This window comes from Pangasianodon hypophthalmus, chromosome 18 (assembly GCF_027358585.1).
Source record: "Pangasianodon hypophthalmus isolate fPanHyp1 chromosome 18, fPanHyp1.pri, whole genome shotgun sequence".
NCBI lineage: Eukaryota > Metazoa > Chordata > Actinopteri > Siluriformes > Pangasiidae > Pangasianodon > Pangasianodon hypophthalmus.
In genome coordinates, this window is record NC_069727.1 from 10150511 (window position 1) to 10178398 (window position 27888).

The 27888-nt window shown below is 37.5% G+C and overlaps 1 protein-coding gene across 3 annotated transcripts in view; it reads left to right on the forward strand.

Annotated features, from left to right (window-relative positions):
* Positions 1-727: 727 nt before the first annotated feature.
* The window catches only part of LOC113532214 (chemokine-like protein TAFA-2), a 44756-nt gene continuing 17595 nt past the window's right edge, over positions 728-27888 (forward strand). The window contains exons 1-3 of one of the 3 annotated variants that reach the window (XM_026923468.3): positions 729-1173; positions 16271-16297; positions 27050-27150. In XM_026923468.3, the coding sequence (XP_026779269.1) occupies positions 27051-27150 (100 nt within the window). In that variant the 5' untranslated portion in view covers positions 729-1173; positions 16271-16297; position 27050. Of the gene's footprint in view, positions 1174-16270; positions 16298-27049; positions 27151-27888 lie in introns of all 3 variants that reach the window. The other 2 variants (XM_053241612.1, XM_026923469.3) reach the window with 2 other exon arrangements.

Here is a 27888-nt window from a genome sequence, read left to right on the forward strand (position 1 = left end):
TTTTTAAGTCATAATAAATCACCATTTTACTGCTGATGCTGAAGAGGTGATAACAAAATGTAGTATACTACTACTACTACTACTACTAATGATAATAATAATAATAATTATTATTATTATAAAAATTCTATTGGGTCTATTCCCACACTTAAAATACAGACTGATTCTGTCTACATGAATTCAGTCTACAGGAAGTGTTTACAGTATCTACCAATATTCACTTTAATTATATCATCTTAAATTACCTATAACTGATCAAACAGAATGACAACTACTATAATGGTGTTTTCTGTAAATGTAAATTTAATTTAGCCTCTATAGCTCTTCTAAATTTTGTTTCTAAAGTAAAAGCAACAAATGTCAGGCTATTCCTATTCTTGTTGTTGTTGTTATTGTTGTTGTTGTTGTGCTACTACTTCTTCTGATCTGTTGTCGTTGTTCTTTTTATTTTTCTTCTTCTTGTTATTGCTATTATTATTATTATTATTATTATTGTTGTTGTTGTTGTTGTCGGTGTTGCTGTTGTGCATCTTCTTCTGATGATGATCATTGTTGTCGTTGTTCTTTTTCTTCTTCTTGTTATTGCTATTATTATTATTATTATTATTGTTGTTGTTGTTGTTGTTGTTGTTGTTGTTGTTGTTGTTGTTATAGGCGGTTATATTAACACAGACTGGGTGTTAACTGACTCGCACCAAAAACTGAACTCAGTTCTTCCGAGTGGAGGCAGTGTGTGTGTTGGAACGCCGTACTGGAAAGAGCAGACACACACACAGACACACACACCCCACTGTAGCCTCCAGCTGCGCCTATCTGCACCTTTCAGACTCTCCTCCACCTTTAACAGTGTCACTCGGAAGTGTTGCTTGTGTGCTTTTGGTTCTCCAGCGCTGCACATCATACCCGTGCGCACACGGAGCAGGAACATTACGCACGTCGAGTCGGCACATCCGCGGCGCGTGAGCAACATCTGGATTAAAGCAGATGTTCAGCCGGAGAGCATCAGAAATCCCAACAGGACAGCGTGATCCTGGCCGAACTGGACTATGCTGATATCAGGGCGGATTCTTGGCCAGGCTTTGCTCGATCTGATGGATTAAGGAACAGCGCTGAGGAGTGTGTGTGTGTGTGTGAGAGAGAGAGGAAGAGAGCGCACACGGAGCAGCGCAGCAGGTACAAACTCACTCCAACACACACTACACCAAACACCAAAGTGCCTTAAATCAAGGGATACTGATTTAGACTATTGGAGACGTTTTTCCACTTTGCCACTTGGGGTAACATTATTACTACCAATTTCCAATGATCTGGATGATTGAACACCTTAATAACGAGAAACTGACTCTTCCAAGTCGAGTCGACTGGATAACACAACACCTGCAGTGTGATATAAAGTCTTACACAGTCGAATGAGTTGAATTGTTTAGTAACTCTTCCAGTGTTAAATGAACTCCTAGAGGTCTTATAGGACAGGTGAATTTACTCCTGGCACATTCATTCATTCATTCATTCATTCACTCACTCATTCATGCATTTATCTTCAGAAGCCTCTTTATCCTGGTCTTCACACATACAGTGTTAAATAAACTCCTAGAGTTCTTATAGGACAGGTGAATTTACTCCTGGCACATTCATTCATTCATTCATTCATTCACTCATTCATTCATTTTCAGAAGCCTCTTTATCCTGGTCTTTCAGTGTTGAATGAACTCATGCACAGTCTGTGGCCCAGACATTGTGAAGGTGTTAATTCAGTCCTTAGTGTGTGTTAATTGCTGTAGCTTTTAATTCAAAGCTGTTCACTCTTCACTGTTCTTTGTTTTGCTGTGTAATTCCGAGCAAATAATAAAGCGTTGTCACGTAAACTTATCAGTGTTGCAGTTCATATCACAGCTTCCTTATATATCAGAATCGTTGCTATATGTCTCTTAAATTGTCCTTGTAGTTTGGAACCATTACCGTGTTGAGATGATTCCTCAAGTTCAAGCTGATACATGTGTAATAAAATGCACCATATTTAATTAAGCTAATTATTTAAATGAAACACGGATTGTAGTTTGGTTCAGTGTAATATGCATTATGGTCAAATCTGATGATATTTATATTATCATAACCAGCTGCTACTTTTTTTAGGTAAGTGTATGGAGTATTCATGTTTGCAGCTAAACTGAGCATGAGAAGTCAAGGCATGCTTATTCCTGTATAGTTTCCTCATGAAAATGAACAGTTCTGAAAAGCATAAATGGTTTTCAGAGCTAAACATTGTGTTTTCTGGTGAAATAATGCAGGTTTCTACTCCTGAAACAATGCTCCTAGAGTCATAATATTTGCAACTCATGTTTTAAGGTTCCACTTTTCAGCAGGGACAAAGGAATGAAAAATAAATTCAGTCAGATTTAATAGAAAATGTATGATAATGAACAACTGCTGCAACTGTAAAATAAACCTGTCACTATCCAAGCTCTAAACACTGGACAGTTAACCTGCAGAGCACCTTTCTGATTCAAGACACACCTGCTTTCTTCCTTGCTTCAATACACATAATGCTTCCTTGCTTCAGTACACATAATGTCAATATTATAAAAATATAACATGCATGTGAGTGTGACATCTCTTTCGTGAATAAGTTGAATCTTTTAGGTGAACCTTGGGAGCCCAATCACATTTCTAAAGAGCTGTAACATATTCTACTGAAAATTCATCAGTATTCTGTATTCATGATTTTCTAATGCCCATAATCACACACAGTACTATGACCAAAAGCGCATGTAGTGAATCTTGTAAATATCTTGTATTTTTTTCGGCACACCACAATGATTAAGAGTCAGTTCTAATGAGAAAGTTAAGACCTGTGTGTGTGTGTGTGTGTGTGTGTGTGTGTGTGTGTGTGTGTGACTGAGGCAGCATGAGGGTCTGACTGCACTGCTGCTGGTTATGGTGATGTTATACGTAATATATGGGGAGGTAAAAAAAAAAAAAAAAAGCTATCAGGATAAAAAGGCAAACATCTTTACATTCTACTTTTGATGAAACCAGCACAATAAAATTAATGCAGTAAGACTCACTGTATTTCAAAAAGCAAATATGTAGCACCTTACTGTTTTTATATGTATTCAAATAGTTTTTATAGAAAGCATAATGTAAGATGTTATGATGTTTTGTAAATCAGAAGGTAAAGTAAGACCAACAGCTTTGGAAAGTTTTGCTTAAAAACTGGCAAGAAGCTGTTTGGGAGCTAAAGAGTCACTCTTAGATGAATAAGAAGGCTGATCTTAGTCACTAAACACAAGGCAGAATTCCCAACACTAGTTCATTTTTTTCTGACAGACTCTGCTTCTTTCTATTTTTAAATATTTTTCAAGTTTTACATAGATAATTTTTTTTGTACAGTAGCCCCTTTTGTGCAAAGATTGACTGTAGCCTGTTCGGCAATTAAGCATATGATTTTTAAAAACACCCACCCACACACACACACACACACACACATACACACACGGCTGTCCAGTAGGAGTGCCTGTTATCTTTTTTTTTTTTTTTAGAAAAGAAGAGAAAAACAGGGGTCATAAAACTTCATTGCAGCAAAAAACACAACATAAGGACAGAAATAAACAGCAATATGGCTACCACTGAGTTTCTAACCAAGCTTTGATGTAAAAGAGGTTAAGAAACATTTTTAAAACAAGCAGTATTCGAATTCAGCACCAAATTCTTTGGCAACTAGAATAAAATTATTGATAAAGAAATCATTGTGTGCATGGCCTTTACATATGTCAGTCTCATCATATGTCTGCTAACATTTCATTCACTAGAATGACTGCGTACTTCTAATATGCCTAAAATCTCCTTTATTCAAAACTCACTGCACATCACTACTGGACCATGTGATAATCCATAAATTATAAACGAAGATGTAAACAATCTGCTAATAAATAGTGGAGGGTATAAATTAAAGTAAACCTAATCTGATTGAAGAAAATGACTGAATAATTAAAATATTATGCTTCTTTCTTCACGCTGTCGCTATCTGTCCGAGTGGTACAGTTGCTGATAAATCAAAGCTACTGCGTGCAATTTGTCTTTATCAAAATACTAATACATTAAGAATATAAGCCAATCAAAACACAGCTATAAGTGTTATAGAACACATGCAGCAGTTATAGAAAAGAAGTCAATGCTGTGGATGAATCAGAGGATCAGTGGAGAGAGGATCAGTATTGTTTCTTTAAAAATAATGACTCAAGTAAAGGTATTGTCACTTTTAAAAAATAATCACTCAAATAAAAGTATTGCTTCATTAAAAAAATAATTACTCAAGTAAAAGTATTATTTCATTAGAATGACTTAAGTAAAAGTACTGTCACCTTAAAAATAATTACTCAAGTAAACGTAGTAACCTTAGAAAAATAATTACTCAAGTAAAAGTATTGTTTCATTAACGCAAGTAAAAGTACTGTATCCTTAGAAAATAATAACTTAAATAAAAGTACTGTTTCCTTAGAAAATAATGACTTAAGTAGAAGTACTGTTACTGTAAAAATAATTAGTCAAGTAAAAGCAGTCTCCTTTAAAATAATTACTCGAGTAAAAATATTGTCACCTTAAAAAATACGTAAGTAAAAGTGCTGCTTAAAAATAATGACTTAAGTAAAAGTACTGCCATTTAAAAAAAATAATTACTCAAGTAAAAGTACTGTTACCTTAAAAATAATAGCTTAAGTAAACGTATGGTCACCTTAAAAAAGTAAAAATACTTATTTAGGTAACTACTTGAGTAATAGTATGAACATACAGTATACTGGAAAAAAAAAAAAAACCCACATACAAACAAACACAAACACATACACATACTACATCAAACACATACACATACAGTACTACATTTAAGAACATGTAGTTGTGATGGTGATAGTCCTGAGATCCAAATCACTTAATGCTAGTAAATGGTGACAGAAGTTATTTACACTGCTAACATACAGTATGTGTTACTGACACTTTACTGTAGCTTTAACAGTAATCTGTGTGCACTAGCCGGTGTCTAATGTTTTCTCAAGTTGAACATGAAGTGACTTGTACACAACAGTGATGCTTTTTTCATGGCACAAAGAAAGCAAAGCATTGATTTGTAAACAATGGAGTGATGTAGGGTGAAACTTCATCGAGCGTAGAATCAGAGAGACTTCTTAGTGAGTGAAATGAAAGGAAGATCCACCGAATTATAAAATGGTGAAATAAATGGACAAATAATGAGAAGAAGTAAAGGGTAGAACACAGCTGAATGTAATGAATGAAAAATATATTTTTGTCTTAACATGTATTGGACTAGGAGTAGAAAAGGAACCAGCATTAACACTACACTTACAAGCACAATTTATTCAAAAAGGCATTCATTCATTCATGTTCAGTAATTGCTTTTTTCCTGGTCAGGGTCATGATGTGTCTGGAGACTGTTCCAGGAAGTGAGATCCCTGGATGTGAAAATTTAAAATGTTACTCCAGCAAATGCAGTGTGTCGCTAAACACCTCTGGAACATCTGAACCACCACATTTTCCATGAGGACAGAAAACTCGAATTACAGCTCGTCAGTGTTTCCTAATCTGGCAAAGAGCGAGGATTACAGAGGCTGTTATAATTGTGAGGCTGTTTTAAAACCTCAGGGATTTCTCGCTTCACACTAGGTGATGGTACAGCATAAGCAGCATATGTACTTGTGATACTGTTATTTCTCCAGCCCTGTTTTATTTTAAGGGAAAAAGTAATCTTTAATGGTTCTTTGGATATTTAAGGTTTCCTAGCTTTCCTAAAAGGGCTATACTTAGAACCCTTTCTGAAACCTTCTGCTGTACAGTTCTACACAGAATCTTTAAAAGTACCTCCCGAGTGACAAAGCTAAGAACCCTTAAGAGTGGTGCTATGAAACCTTTCTTCCCCAAAGAGTGTAGGATTTAAGTAAAAGTAGTCCCAGTTGTCCTCATTCATTTTAATGAATGTTCATTTGAGCTGTGACCACTGAAACGAATCTGCTGTTTTCTATAAACTCTATTGGTAAACTAGTTTATGCACTTTTTCTGAAAAACATATGTTAGAAAAAAAAGTCTTAAGTCCATGGTCAGAATCACACATAACTGAGATAAGCCTCTTTCCATGGCAAGGTCCACCCCACTTACACAAATCTCACACAGCTTTCTGAACAGCACGTACATCTGAGCTTTGAATACCAATGAGCACTATTTTGGTATTAAATCCTCTCTATGCACACTAACTGAACGCTGATTATGGCCCTCGGAGTTCACGTGTATTTTCCTCTATGATACACAACATGACCAAAAGTTTTTGGACCCCAGACCATCACATCCATATGTGGCTCTTCCCCAAACTGTTGCTACAAATTTGAAAGCACACAGTTGTCAAGAATGTCTTTGTACGCTGTGGCATTACAATTCCCCTTCACTGGAACTAAGAGACCCAAACCTGTTCCAGCATGACAATGCCCCTGTGCACAGAGCGAGCTCCATGAAGACATGGTGTGTTAAGGTTGGAGTGGAAGAACTCGAGTGTCCTGCACAGAGCCCTGACCTCAACCCCACTGAACATCCTTGGGACACACCAGACCTCCTCGTCTAACATCATTACCTGACCTCACTAATGCTCTTGTGGCTGAATGATCACAAATCCCCACAATTATGCTCCAAAATCTAGTGGAAATCCTTCCCAGAAGAGTGGAGGTTATTATAACAGTGAAGGGGGACTAAATCTGGAATGGGAAGTTTTAAAAAGCACATGTGGATGTGTCAGTCACGTGTCCACAAACCTTTGGTCAGATATAGTGTATGCATTCATATTTCTGTAATGTTCCATTCAGGGTGTCTTCTCATTTGACACCCAGTGATAGGCTCCAGATCCACCATAACCCTGGCCAGGATAAAGTGGCTACTGAAAAAGAATGAATTAAAAAATATACAGTAGTGCCTCTTAATCACTAGGACAGATTTTTACAGGGTTACATCATCAGTTTGATTGATCAATGTCTAAGGAAGCACTGATATCTTGCTTTTCAGGCATTACTAGTCATTCTATTGCACAAAACAAATAATAATAATAATAATAATAATAATAATAATAATAATAATAATTGTAGCAGTGGTGGCTCAATGGATAAGGCTCTGGGTTACTTCGTACCAAGCTGGGGTATGTGAAGAAAGAAATTTCACTGTGCTGTAATGTACATGTGACAAATAAAGGCTGCTCCTATTATTGATGTTGTTTAGAACTCCATCCTCATTGATGCTCATTTCATTTTGGATTTCATATTACACTCATATTTCATTGTTAGATTGTTAAGAGTGTGGAAGTCAAAAGCACAATGGTTCCTAGATGGCTAGAAGGTTCACTCACTCTGACAAAGGTGTAAGATCGCACCTTCTGTTCTTGTATGTTGCTTACAATGTGAGCCTCAGCGTCATGCACAGCCAAAGTGTTGTAATCACTCGTTAAAAGTGCGCCACATGAAAGTTCTTTAGTCTTTACCACTCCAGATCATATTCCCTGCCTAAATGATGAAGTGAATAGTGCTTTATATGACAAAGATGCTGGATGCAGTCCATGAGTGGTGATGTAATGAGTTGCACTAGACAGCCATGATTTGCTTCTACTGGGCAGCCCAGCCAATTATCCACAAACTCCTGCCTGATCCTTCACATGTGGCACAGACACCACAGAGTCTAGCCCTGCTTTAATCCTGCATGAAGACCTAATTAATCAGATATCAGGCTTCATAGCTGGACACCTGTGGTGGCAAGAATGGGGTGAAAGGAACATCGATTCTTTTACCACATACAGGATACGTCTTCTGAAAACCTGAAATGCTGTCTGTTGTGTTTGGTGTATGTTGCGCTATTTCTTGCTGCATTTCGTTACAAATACAATGCGCCCCTTAGGAAGATGCTTTATGCGCAAAATTAACTGCATATGAAAAACCTCATATTTTCCACTTCCTTGTATTACTCAAATTCCAGGCTGGGTAGACAGATGTGAGATCAAAAAGAATATGGATCACAAAAAAAGGAAAACAAATTACACCCAATTTTTTGCATTTTAGTGGAGACATTAAGCACCTTGCATTTCGGTGATCATGATCATGTGTTCTGCCACATTACATTACATTTTTAAAGGTGCATTAGGTAAGAGGAATAAAATAATTTCAACATGGTGTCTTTAATGGTTAAGTAGGTGGGTTTGACATGAATTATTATTATTTTTTACTCCTTGAGCCCACCCCCATTCTCACCCATTTTCATGAAGCTCCGCCCCCAGGATCTACAGTGGCCTGTAGAGTGTCTATAAAATATCTGACCAGAGGCCCATCCAAACACAAACAAGCATTCCAGACCGGAATTCAGTTTTCCAAAGAGGTTTTCTCAGCCACTTAATAGACTTCTGCTAAGGCAATGGCCTAAACCGTTATTTTTATTATGCTCTACATACTGTACCTTTCAGGTTATTTGTACAAGTAAGAAATTTTTAAAAATCGACTACAGCACCTTTCAAACATTTTCCCTTTCTTTCTGCACCCGCTGACCTGCAGAGTGTGGAGACACAGTGACTTTACTGTCAGTTGAGGCATGTGATTTCTCAAAGTGTGTGCATGAATGCATGCATGTGTGGGTACACACATATAAATAGAGTTGAGAAGAATCTTGAAATAGATGGTGTGAACACTAGTGGAAACTTCCATGGGCTCTGTGTTTATTGGACAGTAACTAATTTATTGTTCACTGTGTTTCATCTTTGAAATTTTGATATTTGGTTGTGTGCAGGAAATATTTACTTTTACATATTCTTACTATTTTCATGGTCATAAATTATTGCAACATGCTGAAGTAGCTGGAGTGACACAAAAGTGGGTGTGACACACAGAACAGCCTGATTTACAAAGCCATATTGCTCCTAAAATTACATTAGCACCTCCCTAGAATTACCGCCACCCGAGACCTGCAGGGATAAGCCAGTATTTTCCTGACCTCAAGTGGAGCCTTGTAAGTCCTATAAAGTCCTGTCCTATTTTTTCCACTTACACAAAAATAGGAAACTTTCAACAGGCTTATATTTAGGCCCACTCTAAAAAGATGATCTCAAAAATCCTTCAAGCCTGCATGAGCCTAAATATATGAAACATTAAAAATGTGAAATTGTTTTTCGCTAATAGAGCTGGTGTGAATGGAGCTAAATAAAGCTCTCAGACACGGTGCTTTAATTCTCCCAGGATATGAAGCAATTTGTGGCAGTGATCGCATTTTGAGGAACTCTTCTTCCCATGTTTTAACCAATATGCGTTTACTTGCAGTGTAATCAGACATAATTAGTTTACAGTGACTCATCAGGATTCAGTGCAATAAAAACAAATTGAGAATTTGGCATTTCATCACAGGTTTTAGGAACAAACTATTAAAAATAGCAGAGACTGCACAATTGAGCATGAATATTGTATCTTACACTGTTTATAGCAGGAAACCATGCCGATGGGGAAAATATGCTCTGTGCACATGACTGCAGCTTGCAGAAAATGAAGCCTTTTTATATGCAACATTTACATTCTTTATGTTTTCCCTTTATAGCATTTCTATCTCTGAATGTTCATGATGTCTGCGTGTTAAACCCTTTGCTCATTTTTAAATGAATGTGGTGGATTTTGGGCTGTTTAAAATAAAAACGCATGCGCAAGTCTTGGTGACATTACCACTAAAATATTAACACAAAATATAGTGACTGAGGAAACAGAAAATGTATTCGCTCACCCAGCTGGAGGTTTCTACATATAAGAATGGATGTGAAAATCTTTATGTGTAATCGTCACTGTGCTGCACTGCACATACTTACTTCTTAAAGGGAAGTAGAGGAGCTGATTTGATTGGATACCTGCCTAATCACAGCAATTAATAATGTACTTGATCAAGCCCAAACGCCTTTTACATTTCTTTTTCAAAAATACACCTGCTCAAAAATACACCTGCTCATTCATGCAGCTATCCAATTAGCCAATCATGTGATAGCAGTGCCATGCTTAAAATCATGCAGATATAGGTCAAGAGCTTCAGTTAATGTTCACATCAAACATCAGAAATGGGAAAAACGTGATCTCAAATAAGCACTCTTTACAGCCGTGATGAGAAGAAAAGTGTTTCTGAATGTGCAGAAGACCACATCAGATTCCACTTCTGTCAGCCAAGAGCAGGAATCTGAGGACACAGTGTGCACAAGGTCACCGAAACTGGACAGTTGAAGATTGAAAAAAAATTTCCCCATTGGTCAATTTCCTTTGACCAATCTTCATCTCTCAGTGAGTTTCAGTGAGCCAGCTGCCACATGATTGGCTGCTAGGACAACTGCATGAATGAGCAGGTGAACGGGTATTCCTATTAAAGTGGCCAGTGAGTGCATATTGCCACTGTCTTATGCCTTGCATGTAGAGCCCTACATGTTTTTTTTTTGTACTTTGCAGGAGGAGGAGGAGGCTCCGTATGTGTACAGTAATTTTGGGCAGCATTTACTCTTTTAAGATAAAGTCTGTCTAACTGAGAAGGCAGCTCACAGACATCCTGTATTCTGAGATTCTTTATGATGAACATATACGAAGGCAGCATCAACTGGATCCTTCTCAGTGCAGGAAATTAAGCTTAAACAACATGGAAGCCAGAATTAGTAGCAAATGTGATGCTGCTGAGAATCCTGTTGATTAAATTGCTGCCCAGTGTATAGTATAGGTAAATATGTTTTGTTGATTTGTTTAATATACAATACATTTTAAACCATGACAAATGTTCGATGTTAGGCAATTAGTCAGATGACTTCTCATTTTACTTACACACAAATGCACACAGCATACTCAAGAGGAAAGCATGTCTCGTTGCTGAGTTGAGTGGAGCAGCATCACATGACCCGTGTGTCTAAAGGTGCCATAAATGAGCCTCTAGTGTAATCCAATCTCACAAATTAGCCTGTCAGTTAATGGGGATTAAAACCCCCACTGGAGATGGAGAATGGAATAACTTTGCTATTGCCTCGCCGTAGCAACCGTTAAAAAAAAAAGATCAGGGGAAGAGAAAAAGAGGTGCTCATTCATTTAATGCTTGTGTGATCACACCTCTTTCCGGTAAAGCAGATGTAATTAGATCATCTTTTTAACCATCTCACGCCCTTCATCTTATTAAAATTACACAAGCCTAAAAACACATGGCAGATCAAAATGAATTCACTAATCCCACACTCATGACTGACCTAATCAGAAACAGCTCATACCCTTACATATGGTACATCACAGAGGTTTATGTTTTGTCTACTGCCCTGTCACAGCTAGCTTCTGACACAAAAATGTCAAATACAAGGCCCTTAAGAGCAGAAAGGATGTGAAGTGCATTTAAATACATAAGCATTCACACAAACTATTAATGGATAAGTCTTTCACCTTGACTCTCTCCTTCATCTGCCTGCCTGTTCTCGCACAACAGTGCTTTTTCTTCACAGGGGGAAGATGAGGAAGCTTAGAAAAATGCTTTCATAAGCTTTTTGTAAAGTGGCAAGCAACGCACAGAAAGGTCTATGTGGTTTCAAATGTGCTAGCACTAAAAGTGAGACTGTTGCTGTTAGGAATAACTGTTTATTAGGCAAGGAATGATATAGACAGTTCACATTATGTATACCATACACACCAATATCCATTTTCAGTAGATCACGGATGACATTAAATGATATAACACTGCAGTGACAGGGCATGTATGAAATTATTTGGGTTGAAAAAATCTGCATTGCATACACTATATGGGCAAAGGTATGTGGACACCTGACCATCACACCCATATGCGGTTCTTCCCTAAACTGTTGTCACAATGTTTTAAATCAGTTTGGGGAAGAACATTATAGCATTACAGTTTCCTTTCACTGGAACTAAGAGACACAAACCTGTTCCAGCATGACAATGCCCCTGTGCACAAAGCGAGCTCCATGTAGACATGGTTTGTGAAGGTTGGAGTGGAAGAACTCGAGTGTCCTTCACAGAGTCCTGACTTCAACCCCACTGAACACCCTTGGGATGAACTGAAACACTGACTGCACCCCAGACCTCCTCACCCAACATCAGTGCCTGACCTCACTTTTGGCCATATAGCGTACTGAAGGGAAATTAGTGATAATGTTTTGAAATCTTAGTTAAAATTGGAAATATCTGGCCAATAAATGTATTCAATTGAAAGAAAAAAGTTGCTACTTTTTAATGTATTCATGTATTTAAAGGTGCAATAAAATTCCTTACTTGTACATTGTACAAATAATCTAGAAGATATGTAGAACATGATTAAAAAAACCCCAAAAACTATGGATTAAGCTGTGGCCTCAGCAAACGTTTACTAAGTCACTGAGAAAACTTGTTTGGAAAACTGACTTCCGGTCCAGAATGCTTGTTGCGTACTGTCAGTTATTTTACAGATGCTCCACTCTATGGGCCAGTGTAGATCCTGGGGGTGGAGCTTCATGATATGAGTGGAAATCATTCAAATGTCAAACTCACCTACCATTAAAGACCTAATCTTGAAAAAAAATTCATCTTACCTAATGACCTTTTACAAAATAAAAGGTAAATGTTTTTGATGAAATTAAGTTAATGTCATTTATTCATATGAAAAGTAACTTTGTTGTTTTATAGCAACTATACCATGATGATTTTTGCCTGAAAACATCATTCAATCTTAGAAAATCTGTTCCTGCCTTCTAGGGAAGCAAAGTAGAAACCTCATGTAATACAAGTCTTTGTTACTCGAGCATACTGAAACATTTTACTGAGGTAGTGCCAGGGGTGTGTTATCCTGTTTTCTAGCTACATAAAAGGGATGTGCTGCAAATGTAAATAATGTATTATGTATATAGCCTAGTATAGCATAATGTTAATAGTTAAGCTGTTTATGATTTTCATACTGCCATATTCCGAATACAAGCTCATTGTAATGAACATATATCCATATGGATGTAATTTAGCCTTGTTAATGTTAGTCAAGGAGAGAGAAAGAAAAGAAAGAAACATTTGCCTGTCATACAATTTAAAAAAGGCAAAAAAAAAAAAAAACAAGCCATACTGAAAACAAATAAACACACAATAAATTTTGGTTTAAACAAACAAGCCAAACAAGTTTAACTTAATATGTAACCTAGAGAGAGTTTGGATTTATGAGTGTTGAATGTTGTGGAGATAATTGCCTAATAGGCATATCAGTCACAGGCGTTAATTAAAAACACTGCCTAGTCAACTGCCATATCTGGGGTTGGCCGTGCCAGCAAGCGAGAGCGCGCCAGCACAGATAGTAAAAATAGAAATCTGTTCTGACACTTCACATTGCATCTACTTCCTTCCTGTCAGAGCGCAAGCGTCTGCCATAGTGTTCGGAGCGCACTTTATTCCTGCCTTTCCAGTTGTGTAAGGTGAAATGTAGTGCACTGGTTAGAACTAAGGAGATATTCTTCATTTTGAAATTCCGCATGTTTAATTCAGCTGTTTTATTAATTTTCTTACACAAATTAGTAAACTAAAGACAAATTCACCAGTGTTTCAAGTAGACGTGCGATGGAATACCAGTATCAGTGTATATCACAAAATCTGACATTGCAATACTGTACATTTACATGTACACTGCAATACTAATACATTTACAATTCAGAATCCAGTGTAATGCTGAACACATACAGCAACTTGTTCTTGGCCAGTCACTCTAAAAGTCAAGCGGAACAAAAAAATGTATTATAAGCCAACTTTCATTTATTCATCTTCAGTAACTGTCTTGGTCAGGGTTGCATTGTTTGAAGACTGCCAGTTCCAGGGATCCAGGTCATATCCGGGCCTGAGGCGGGAATACTTCTTAGATGTGAGAACAAGGTACACACACATTCACACACATGTTTTGGGGAAGTGGGAGGAAACCAGAGACCCTGGAGGAAAACCGGGAGGAAACCAGAACATTTACATTTACATTTATGGCATTCGGCAGATGCCCTTATCCAGATCAACTTACAGAAGTGCTTTGATGTCTCTATCAATAAATATATTTTGATACTGGTTCGCTATGTCAGGGACTAAGAATACCATCCGTCTAAAATCTCTGTTGGGGAGGAAATATAGTAAAAAGCACACAGACAACACAAAGATTTTTATTTTTTAAGTGCTATTTTAAATACCATAGGAATAGGTGGGTCTTTAAGCATTGTTTGAAGACTGCCAGTGACTCAGCTGTTTGGACATCTAGGGGAAGTTCATTCCACCACCTTGGTGTCAGAACAGAGAAGAGTCTTGATGCATACCTTCCTTGTACCCTGAGAGATGGTGGGACCAGTCAAGCAGTGCTAGAGGTATGTGAGTGCTGGTCCATTTTTGGCTTTGTACGCAAGCATCAGTATTTTAAATCTGATGCTGGCAGCTGCAGGAAGCCGGCGGAGGGAGCGTAGCAATGGGGTGGTGTGGGAGAAGGTTGAAAACCAGTCGTGAAGCTGCATTCTGGATCGGTTGCAGAGGACGAATGGGGCTCAGAGGCAGACCTGCCAGGAGTGAGTTGCAGTACTCCAGTCTCGAAATGACAAGGGACTGAACAAGCATCTGAGTGGGGTGTGTATAGAAGTTGATGAATCCTTCTGATGTTATAAAGGAGAAATCGACCTGAGCGTGTTAGATTAGCAATGTGAGAGGAAACGGACAGCTGATTGTCCATGGTTACCTCAAGGTTGCGTGCAGTAACCGAAGGTGAGATCAGAGAGTTGTCCAGGGAGATCACAAGATCCTGACATGGGGATGAATCACCTGGAATGAACAGCAGTTCAGTTTTGCTGAGATTAAGTTTCAGCTGATGAGCTGTCATCCATGATGAAATGTCTGCCAGACACGCTGCGATCTGAGCGGAAACATGGGTGTCTGAACATTCACAGAAACTTCACACAGACAGTAGATTGAACTGGCAGCCTGGAGCTGTGAAGCAGCAATGCTATAAACAAACTTAACAACCTTAATTCTAAACCCTAAATAAATAATCAAGTAATATTACATTTGTACTGGCATGAATGTACTTGGTGTGCTAAGCAGATTATTTATTTAAAAAAATTTTTTTTTGTATTCGGCTACGCTTTCAATTGCTGTTAGCAAAACCCGTCTTTATTCTGAGATCAACTTGTAACAATGTGTGTCTTTCTATTCAGTTTCAGCTGCACTATCAAACTGTAAACTAGACAATCCCAAAATATCCAAAACTCACAGTGAATGAGAATAAACTGATGGTACAGATGAGAATCTTTTGACTACCCAAAACTAGCAATCTTGATTTATGAACAAAACCATGACATCCACCAGTTAAAGGAGAATCTGATAGCATCACACCCTGGATGAGCTGTGTGCTGGGGAAACCAAAGACAGGTTACATGTGTTTATTGTGTATATTGAAAATGGTGGAAATGTTAGAAATGAAATGTTAAGATGCAGAAAGCTTGTAGTGGAGTGGAGTGAAGTTTTTTTTTTTTTGCTTTTTTTGAAGCACTTTACACCATGCTTCAAAAACCATCCTTTTAAATCTTTCATATTTTGCAATTCTGTGAATGGCATTAATTAATTGCTTGAAATAGCACCAGTCTGATAACAGGGCTCGGTATTGGGCCAGTACCAGCACAAAATGGCAGATCTGATATCAGAGAAAAAAGATTGAATTTAATCCAATGCTGTAACAAATGCTAAAGACTAGAACTCGATTTTGGAAAAGATTTTTTTGGAACTGCTTTACACATAACGAGACTTGACTTTTGTGTGAAAGCTGTGGTTTTGTATGTCATGCTTTTAGCAATGTATTTTTTCCTGTATCAGTTCAAATCATTGTAAAGCTTAGTATTTTTTAAATAAACAATATCAATTTGGGAACAATATCAGCTAATACAGCTAATAGAAAAGAAAAAAGTGGTACTGCGCAATCTCTACTTATTGCCCTTTACTATTCTCTTATTATGTATGTACAGCTTGTTCTGGATAATTTTATATCCAATTTTATATTACATTCATTTTAATTTTGTCCTCTTCGAAAATGTTGTTGCACATAAATGGTATCAAAAGCCATAATTATAGTTTTTTTTTTTAAATAATTTTTAATGCTCAATGTAATATGAATAACCAGAAGGAAAGACATTCTAAAGGCCAAAGTGATTTAACCAGATTCATTAAGCCCATTACTAATCTTCACCATTCTCAACTTTCTGTGTTTGCAGTTGCTGAGCAGAAAGTCGAGCACAAAGGTGAAGAACACAGACAAGCAGCCCATTGCAACACTGAACATGTTGGTGAATGGTACCATTAGCTTTCCCAGAATACTTGCTTGTTTTTTTTTTTCAGTTTTTTTGTTTTTTTTCTTGCTTGTTTTTAGTTTTTTTTTCAGTCACTGTTCGTAAAGGAAGAGCGTTTGCGATGTGTTGGCAGAGACTGCACTGTGTGGTTTTCCAGAGGGATGAGCAGTGGCCTTGAACAGGTTGATGGATGAGAACAAAGGAAAAAGCTGCCATTGCTGATTACATTTTTGGCCTTTTACTGAGCTTAGTAAATGTGCTACAGTGGAACTAACATACAAACAAAGAAAAACATAATAAGAAAAGAAATCACATGAGAATTTGTTCACCTTATATATTTGTCAAATCTTCCTTTTATGCAGAAATAAAAACTTTTAGTCAAAGGTTTTTCATATTAATACTAAAGCTATTACGCAATAGGGAGGGACCTAAATAGTCTCCTCCTTAAAACTCAGATAACATACAGCCTTCTCGCACAGAACACATTTTGCTTAACTCAGCTTTAAATAATGATTCCTTCAGGAAAATGGCAGAGTAATAGAGAAAAATAACACTGCCTTATTGAGTATTTACAATTTATAAGATTAATAATTAAGATGCTGTTAACTTACAGTGTGTATTAACTCTTTAAAGAGTTTTAATAAATTAGAGACCATAATGAGGCAAGTTTAAATAAATTAACTAGCGCATTTAACTCTAGCAAACATTTTGTGTGTGATTTTAGTTTTTATTGAAACATTTACCTGAATGTTTTACCTGAAACATTTTACTGAAGAAAATATGGTCGGAATACAGATAGGATAAATGAAGAGAGATAAACTCAAAAGTGCTAAAGAAGAAGAAAAAGAGGGGCGTAGCAGCATACACAGCAAATTAAAACAGATTCTTTAAAGCATGGACTATTTCAATCCAAGAATCGACAGTGCATCTTTTGGTTTGTTTGCAACTTTAACCACATTCTAATTAACGTCTGCTTAACATCAGGTGTAATCCATAACTGCAGTATAGACGCTGTAATATCTTTGCTGCAGTCTCGTCTGGATTAGTGTAAATCTGTACAAAGAGTCATTGTTCAACAGCAGCAGCCAAGAATCTCGGCTAAATGTTTGTCTTTGGAGTTACACTTGCACAGATTACAGTTAGGATTTGAGCTGAGGGAGATGCAAACTTTTGAGCCTTTAATTCCCCCAAAAGTATACTGCCTTTAAATTGTATGTATCTATGACTGAATATATTGTAGATTGGTTCAGTTTGACGACGGAGTTTAAAGGTAGTCACGATGAGACATATGATGCCTTTCTGAACTATATACATAATTGATGTGGCCATTGCAAAAAAAAAAAGAGCAATTAAAGCCGGATCAAAAATAGGCTGCGTGTATTATGAACCATCATAGGAGAGGACTGGAGCTTAAAAGCAAGAAGAAAGAGAAGGTTTCAGGATTGATTGGTATGAATGATTTGAACAGCTAATGGGTGGCGGGTGGAATTTTAGGGACATTGATTGAAACATCACACTGGCATTAGGTGCAACAGGATCAGGAGGGCATGAAAAAGAGAAAGGAAAAGAGAAAGCTTTAATCAAAAGTCAGTTACGGAAGACTTGAAGGCTGCCAACTTTCCGTGGTTCAGGAGATAAATGACAGATCATCATCATTACTGAATGTGATTATGGCTGTAGCTTTGCTAACATGACATAGAACAGTGCGGTATGATACGAATAAGCCTCCTTAGTATTAACCCTTATGTTCCCTTTATGTTGCAGTGAGTCAGTTTTAATTTATTTCTTTTCTTTTATTACCAAAAGTGGAAAAAGTCTTAATGAGCTTGGTTCAGTTTCTATAATGAACAGCTTTTTACAGAGACTATACTCATTTTGACCTCTAAGTGACAAAGGTGAAATAAAAGTGTTACTTATACACACACACACACACACACACACACACCACAGCCAGCAGGAGGATCCCCAAGCACACACACACACACACAAAACCATTTCTTCTCAAAAATATATGTGCCAAAATTATTGACACCCCTTCCCCACCCTAAGGAATATTTTAATTAAAGGCAAAGAAAAGCTCTGTTCACACATCTGTATTAACATCTGTCTCGAGTGATCTGATCACAAGTGGGGAGCTTAAACACATAGCCATTTACACGTGGCACGTGACAGTGACCGCTTGTGATCAGATTTATTACATAAGTCTTCTGCAGCATTTGTTTTCAGGCAGAAATGTTCTTCGAATCCTATCTCATGTACCTGTACTGGCTGTTTCAAATGTTTAGATCACATGGGCTGTTAGCGAAAATTATAAATGAACAGGAAATGAGAGGGGTCCTTGGCCCAAATGGAGGTCTTTCACTTGCGTTTCAGTAACAGGCATTGCCTTTATCCATCCGCCTAGTGCTGGAGAACGCCATTCAGCACAAATACCAAACAGTCTCGCAATGATTAGCCTACGTATCTTCTGGCTAGGGTAATGACGCAGACAATTAGGTGGTCTTTTATTGTTGTCCAGGATGTTTTTGCATTTACACTACAAATGATATATGGTCAGTTGTGTCCCAGACCACCTCCAAAGGTGTGAAGGTGTGAACAGGGCCTAACTGTCATTCATTTACTCTCAGTCCCCATTACTTGTTAACCTGTATATACTATATACTATAAATATGAGGTTGTAAAAACCCATTATACCATAGAAATTATACCATAGAAAAAACAAAGACCTTTCAGTACAAAAGAGACAGATGGTTGCACAAATCAGGTAATTTATATAAAAATACATAAGCAGTTAAAAATATAATGAAGTGCGAATAATCGGAAATTTGCCAAGTATTGGACCCATGAGCACATTCTCCCCTGCACGGTGAGAAGGATGGTAATGGACTAGAAAAAAGTTTTACAGCTGCATATTTTACAGTGCCTTGTGGAAGCATTCACCCCCTTGGACTTTTCCACATTTTGTAGTGTTACAACCTGGAACTGAAATGAATTTAATTGGGATTATACTGTATGTCAGGAATCTACATAAAATAAACTATAATATTGAAGTGGAAAATCAGTATAGTTTGCAAAATGTAAAAGGACATAACGTAAATGTTGTGATTTTTAATATAAATACAGCTGTTTCTGGAAAACCCCAGAATATATTAGAGAACATACGTAAACAAAGAGCACCATGAAGACTAAGGAGCTATAAAAAATATCCAGAAAAAGAGATTGGTTACAAAAAATATCCCAAACTTTGAGTTAGATAATGGGAAGAATGTGGCACGATAAAAACAAATTAAGCCATTACTTTCTGTAGCACTTGTTGTCTCGTATAGTTGGCAAACTACCATCTGCATAAATTTATGATGCACATTATATCACATTTTATGACCCTCCAGCCCTAATCCTTTACTCTTTTTTCAATTGCTAGCAGTGGAGAAGCTTTTGAGACAGCAGGTGCATGTTACAGGATGTCATCACCTGTACTCAGTCATAGCACTTGCCAAGTTTCCTCCTGCCACATTCACAGAGCTGAACTGTGCAGTCAAGGTGACTCCATCCACCAGCCTGAACTCACTGCAACTAAATAAAAAAGAAATCACTATCAGACCACTATTTATCTCCATGGATCTAGTTATTAAGTGACCCAAAACTGTCCCATACATTTCTTGTTTCGAGGTGTGTATTGTTTGTTCTACATGCACATTTTTGTAATTGGAATTACAGTTACAATAAGGGTTCTTTCTCGGATGTTGAGGTTTCTGTGGTTATATGTTCACATATATCCTAATAAATATAATAATATGTTGTACAGCATTAGAGTTTTCCATTGACATAATTATTAATTCAGCTTATGCTTTGTTTTATGTTTACACCTAAATCTTACCATGATGTTAATCTCGAGAACCAAAAAGAAACATTTTGGTTCTTTAGTTAGTAAGTTTTTTTTTTCTTTCTATTTTTTTTTTTTTTTTTTTGCTGTTTTTGTATTTTACAAAAGCAGTTTTCCTTGAGGGAACCAGACAAATGTCCCCACAAGGTCAAAACTGTCAGATATTCCTATCCTTGTGGGGACATTTGGTCCCGACCAAGATATAAAACATGCTCAGACATTTCACACACACACTCACACACACACACACACACACACACACACACAGACATAGACCATGGAACAGATGAACATCTGTAGCATAGAGACTTCTCTGTGATACCTGTCTCATCACTGATATTTTTGAAAAATTGAGAGAAAGAGATAAAGAATAATATAATATTTCAAAGAATGATTCAGGGTTTTTTTTTTTACATATAGTTAAGTGACTTTGTAGACTATCATCCTGGTAAATCTTTCCTTCTTCAAGACTTTTGCTTTGTAAGGTACATATTTAACTTTTGGGTCAGTGCATAGTGTCAGTTTGTGCAATCTGAATAGAGTGACATTTTTCTTTTTTTTCAGATATATGACACTTGTTACAGGGGGTCATATCACACCGTGCTACACAAACACAGAAAAAATCCAATTTATAAGAAAGTCTTTAAGGTCTGTTATGTTACTTTGGGTGAATTACAGTGTTCAACCGAGGAACCTTGTCTTTTTCCCTTTTATTTATTTTTTTTTGACTCATCAGCATTCTTTTTCATTTGAAGTTGCAGAGTGTTAACCCAGAAAAGCATCAGTTCACCTACAGCTTCTGCTGCAGTCAATACCTTAAGCAGAGACACATTTTCAATCAGCCTTACATGACCGCTACATTTTTTTATTTAAAGAGGAAAGAAAAACATGAAATACCATTTTGGAAAATCATTACCAGCCTCCTGAGTGTAGAAAAAAATCTGCCATATGAAGAAATAATTGTCAGCATAAAGACTTCATGAAAACGTTTACCTCTCATTTATGGACAGGTTACAGCAGGTAACTATTGTTCTTTACTAAGCAGCAAGAGAGAGGAGCCTGTCCATTTCTGAAACAGAGTTACAAGGAAATTTAATAAAAATCTATGTAAAACTTGGTAGAAGGTGCATCAGGCCACATACACGTGCGTAGCTGCCTCTAGTACCGTCTCACTGATCATTATTAGTTAGATAATTAAAGATGATCACAGTACAATGACAAAAATATATTCACTTCACAAAAAATATTCACTGTGAAGGAAGACTGAAATGTTTCAATATATATATATATATATATATATATATATATAATTCTTCAATATAACCAGTGCTATACACTACACTTTGTGCTAATTTTTCTTTATGATCTTTTATAATGCTGATCACATGACGACTTATAATTTTACTGGCCAATTCTCTTGGATATCCTGTGATACAATGTTAATGAAATTAAATTCTCTTCTGCTTTTCTATTTACAAATCACAATATCCAATAGACAGTTCATTTGCTGCTGATGTAAACCTTCAGTAAAAGTCTTCACTTCTGATGTGCTCATGATCAGTGCTACTCCAGTAATCTCTTAATAAAACTTCTCTGTTTTTCTTTTGTGTAACTTTTGATCTGTCCGCAGAAGACTTTTCATTTCTAAGCCTCTGCATTGAGGCAGCTGATGTACATAGTTTGCCAAGGTCAAAGCTGTGTTCATTGGCCTGTGGCTATTCAATTTGTTGTTGGGAGACGGAGCTGATGAAAAGGAAATGGCTCGCAGGGTAGCAAACTCCACAGTTCAGAGAGAGTGGCCTCGACGTGTTCTGTTTTCTCAGTTTGTGACCATAGCAATCATTCTTTGGTTAAAAGAGCAAAACGAATATGGTGTGGATAAAGACAAATGCATGAACAAAATACAAAATGTATGCAAAATGTCTGTAAAAAGAAGACGCAGTGCGATTCCCTTTATATGTTTCTCACAGGAGAAGAGTAATGAAGATGAATGAGATCATCCAGCACAAAGAATACAGGGGGTGTTATTTTACACATTTCTGGTAACAGGGACTGTTTTGTTAGACTTTTAATTATTCATTGCAAGAGATTTTATTGTTTCTTGACACATTTTATATTGTATATGTTATTGTGATGAGGAGGAGGGAGGGGTCAGGCTGTGAGGATGCACGCCTGGCACTGGGTTGTCTAATCAGTGGATGAGAGTGATAAAGGAGAGGCTGGAAACGCCAGGGAGAGTTCTGTTTGTTATTAAAACTTTGCGTTGGAGTTCAGTCGGTTCCCGCCTCCTCCTTGCACATCCGTGAAGTTTGTTACAGTTATTCTTTATTATATTCCTTCAGCACCAAATAGTCTCACTTGTAAATTTGGAGCAATTTGCATGACTCATGTCATATGAAAATATACAAAGGTTAAGGTTAGGGTTTTGGGTTAGGGGTGGGGTTAAGTTTTTTTGTACAGCTTCATTTGTATAAAATTCAATCATATCTCCTCGCTTTTTAGAATTTGTACATATTTTTCATGAGATCAGGTTGCTTCAATATATAGCAGCTTAGTCTAACAGAAAGATTCCTAATGGTGAAATTTCCACCCTTACACACTGACTTTAAATGACAAACTCAATCAGAATCAGTAGTAAATTACACCTAACAACATTCCAACATTAGCAACAAAATCCCCTCCAAAATGAAACAATTAGCCTAAATAAATTAAACTTAGGCTTGGCTAAAGTGCTTTGTACTCTAGATGAGTGTCTTTGGCAACATTCCTACATTTGCTTACACAGCATTTAATAAAACTACATAATTAAAAGCCCTATAAACCTAGAGACTAAAGTAGACTAGCAAATTTCACATAAGCAGAAAAACAAAATAAAAATAGTTAGCCTAAAAAAAACTTGATTTACTTGATTGATTTTATTTGTATTTCACTCAGCGAAAGTTCATCAGGCAGTGTGTGTCTGTAGCAGAAATAAAACTGGAGAAATAATAATGAATCCAGTAATCTCAGATGCAAGTTTATATAGGCAGGGGTCATGGTATCTACACTTCACTTGCATCCACTGGTACCTTGACAGAAAGCTTGACCGAAACATGGATGCAGCAAATTTTTTCACTGTCCAGGAAGCCCTCCTAGAGAGGAACTGCATGCTGTGGGAGCAACAGGGGAAGGGAGTTTGGGTCAAGACCACCCAGGAATGGCTCGATGCCATGTGCCCCTTCAGGAAATTTTTTTGGGGGGGCTGCTGACCCAACCAAAACCATTTCCCACCCTCCCTGCCCCACTTCAGATGACGCTCTCCCATATGGCCTCACGGAGGATGTCATTCCCCCCTCTGGCTTCATGGAGAACGTTGCTCCCCCCTCAGTCTCTGCCTTGAACTTCGCTCTCCCCCCACTGGCTTTGCAGTGGCTGTCACTCCGCCCTCGTTCTCTGCCTTGGACGTCGCGCAACCCCTTAGCTATGCGTAGGAGCTCACTCTGCCTCACTGCCCAAAGGAAGAAGTCACGTCTCCCGCTGGCTTCACAATGGGTAGCGCCCCTAAGTACCCTGATCAGCTAAGAGACGTCTCATCAGGTGGTCCAGGACCCCTTCTCGAACTTATTTCACGCTTCGGAAGCTGCGTGTTAAAGGGGGATTCTGTCATGGTAGCGACCAAAGGGGTGCTGAACTACACTTCCCAGCAGCCCCAGCATATCCCATGTCCTAATCACGCTCACCTGTGTCTAGTCTCACCCTCATTAACACCTATATATAAGTTCTAGTGTTTCTGCACCTTATTGTCAAGGTTTTGTTGTTGTGTGTGCCACAGCCTAGCTCTTAGTCTATGTGTTTCGCCTAGTATCCATTGCTTATGTTCATGATCCTTGTTTTCAATAATTTGTTGTTTGTTTTGCACTTTATTTCAATAGATCTGCTCTTACATCCACTGCTGCTTCTACAAAATCCTTGACAGCAGGATTAATGCTTTACTGCTTAAAGGGTGCCTTCCAAACAGGCCAGAGAAAAGGAGCCTCAGTGTAGAGACTGTAGTGTTACAACAATAGCCAGAGCTTGTGGCAGATGGGTAAAAACTCCACCTCTAGCCTTCTTTTTCTGTAGAGATTTTACATTTGTCCATTATACATCTTGAACACATATGAGCACTCTCTCTGACTCACTCACTTTCAGTAAGTGCTTTATCCTGGTCAGGGTCTCACCATGGATCCAGAGTCTATCCCAGAAACACTGGGTGTGAGGCAGGAATACACCCTGGATGGGATGCCAGTACATTGCAGGGCACCATGCATACACATTCATGCACTTATTTACACCTATGATCAATTTATCTTAGTCAAACCACTTACTGGCATGTTTTGAGGACGTGGGCAGAAAGCAGAGAACCTGGAGGAAACCCACATGGACAGGGGGAGAACATTAGATTAGATTAGTTTAGATTATAGTTTAGATTCACCTTAATTGTCATTGTTCAGAGTACAAGCCAATGAAATGCAGTTAGCATCTAATCAGAAGTGCAAATAGCAGTGAAGCATTGAGTGTTATAGTGCAAGTAAAGAAATGAATGAGGTAAGAGCTGTAAAGTACAAGTGACAATGCAGTGCAAATGGCATGATAAATGAGTAGACATGAATCCAGTGATATGAATGAATATCCAAAACACTACAGTATAATTGAATGAAAGGTGCAAATAGAAGAAGGTCCAAATGGAATGGTATATAAGTAGACATGGATCCAATGACATGAATGAATGGCATCCAAATACACTACAGTATAGAAGAACATAAGGTGCAAGCAGAAGAAGGTGTGAAATGTGGAGGGTTAGAGGATTAGTGCCATTGTGAAGAGAGATTGAAAGCTGAGGGGGAGAAGTTGTTCCTGGTGCCAGAGTGGAGACTCCTGTAGTTCTTCCAGGATGGAAGAGGAGTAAACAGTCCATCATCAGTCCTTGATGATGACTCTTGAATGTCCTTGTAGTGGTAGTGGGGCAGCGGTGATGTGTTGGGCAGTTCTCACCACCCTCTGGAGGGCCTTCCTGTTGGAAACTGAGCAGCTGCTGTACCACACTGAGATGCAGTTCATCTCTCGATGGTACAGCGACAGAAGTTTGCCAGTATCTGAGTAGTAAATGAGCTTTCCTCAGTCTCTTCAGGAAGTAAAGACGCTGTTACACCTTCTTACTCACATAAACAGGACTGATTTAATGTTTGCACCATGGACATTAACAAACACAATCAGAAGTCCAAAGTTGTTCATTTTTTGACATATTTGTTAATAGATGTTGTCTTATTTCCTTCTCAAGCTTGTAACAAACGCAATACTTTACATGACTTGCCAGTGACTTGCCAGCTTTAGGAAATAAAAAGGAATGTTGTTGTTGTTTTGTTGTTGTGTTATTGTATTGCCTCTGTCCTGTGTTTACAATATCTGGCTACGTATCTATAGTTATGGCACTGCCGGGATCTTTAAATGCCTTCATAGACTGAGCCACTGTTGCCTTCTTGTGTTTTACCAGTTCATTTGCTCTGTCACAGACTGATGGTTTCACAGAACTGTGTTACTAACAAAACCAAAACCAAGCCATGCACATAGACATAACAAGCCTCATTTCAGTTACTAGCTTTTAGCTACTGTGACTGTTGTATAGTGCTTCACAAGCTACAAACTAAAACTTTCTTTGTTTCAGTGTACTAACTAGCTTCCCAAGTGTCACCCATATTCCCTTTATTTTTCTGCTTCTTAGTATGCATAAGAGTACTCAGAAATAACAGACTACAAAATGTCTTCATTGATCAATCAATATTTAGTAAAGAATTGTATACTGAGCATGTTTTTTTTCTATGTTTGAATTTAATTTCTGATATTCTGACTGCATTCACATTTGTCTAAAGGCAAAAATGTCTGATGAGCTAAATAAAAAACTTTCGGCTGAAAGTCATTTCTTATTCAGTCAATAATAATAATTATAGCCACATCCTAAAATGGAGTGTGTGTACAAAACCATTGGCACCTATGTAATGGAATATGTAATCTAGACACGTCCTCAGGAATCTAGAGGACGACTTCATTTTCTCCAGTGAGACTGGGACAAAACCTTTCACTTGCATGAGGTGCAAAAATATAACACTCTTGTCAGAGTAGAGCCCAAAACTCAACATATTTGAGAAGGCTAGACATTACCATGAAACAGGATTCACTTGGGTATAGGGTTGATGATATTTTGAGGTGAATAATTTGTTTTCCTTAATGGAATAAAAACTGAATTAGACAGTATTACATACTTGAGTTGGCAAAGACATGAGAAGAAGGTGCAATAGAATTTAGAGTGTAGTGAAGTTCACTTCTGATGCTGAAATATGTATTTAAAAAAATCACAGGAATGAGTGATAGAGGTTCCATTAAGTTTCATACAGTTGAAAGATTTTTGATAAGATTCGTGAGGCTTGTGAGATTTCTTCTTTTATTCTTACTTCATTAGTAAGACAGTGACACAGTGTACAGACTGTACACACTGCTTCATCTTAAATAACGTACACACAGCTGGGATGTGTGTTTGAACTCCTAGTACAGATTTTATATTGTTTTTAAAACTAGTAGTAGTCTTTTTCAAAATGTACATATTTTTTTACTAACATTGCCACATGGACTTGCTTTAGAGTTAGTGATACTTTATTATTTTTTTTTACATTTTGGTCTGATCTTTGATCACTTTCCAAAGCTTTAGAAGGATACCTGAGTGGAATAAGGTTCTTGATTCTTGATTCTTTAAGATTTGACCTTTCCCAGCTCTCTTTTACTGTTTGTGTCTCTCCATCTCTTTCTAGGATGATTAAGAAACAAAAGCAGAAGACCTTTACACAAGTTCTGCTGCTCATCTGCATGCTCACAATCTTGCTATCACCGATCCACATTGCAGGACATAAAGGTGAGTGTAAATTTAGTAATTAAAACTTCCAAGCCATTCATTATTGAGTCCGAAAATGATGTAAAATCACGTTATTCCCTAGAACAAGATTTACTAGTTTGAATAATGTCCTGTTGCATATGATTTTTTTTTTTTTCAAATTCAAACAGCTTGTTTTTGGTAAACAGTGAAAAACAACATCATTAGCTTCATCATCTTCTTATTTTCCACTTCTGTTACACTGCACTCCAGAGGCATTATTCAAATGAATTATTGTACAATAAATAATCTCATTTTATTTCACAACCAGTGTGATTAAAGTAAACACCACAGCAATAAATTTAGCTAGCATTACAGGTGTCTTTTTGGTCTTATAAATTAATGACTAGCAGTCTGATTGAACATGCTATAGGAATTAATTCCCATTAGATGCATTGGAGTGATGCATGTTGGGTATTGTAGTGCCAGGGAACTGAGACAAATAACATAGTAAACCCTAAGTGTACGTATGCCAGCATGCTTCTTTAGGGTGTGTAGGCTTTTCTTGTCCAGTAGACTGGTATAAAATGCAGAAAAGCATTGTGGGTGTGCCTGAGAAACGACTAGATGCTAGTCACGAATATTTACATGATATGACACGCACCTCTGATGGCGCCAAATTGCTTACAATCATATTCCAGCCTGTAGCATGTCTACCAAGGTTGTAATAATGTGTTAACTAAATCAGTATATGTATTTTAATTACTACCAGGGATTTTC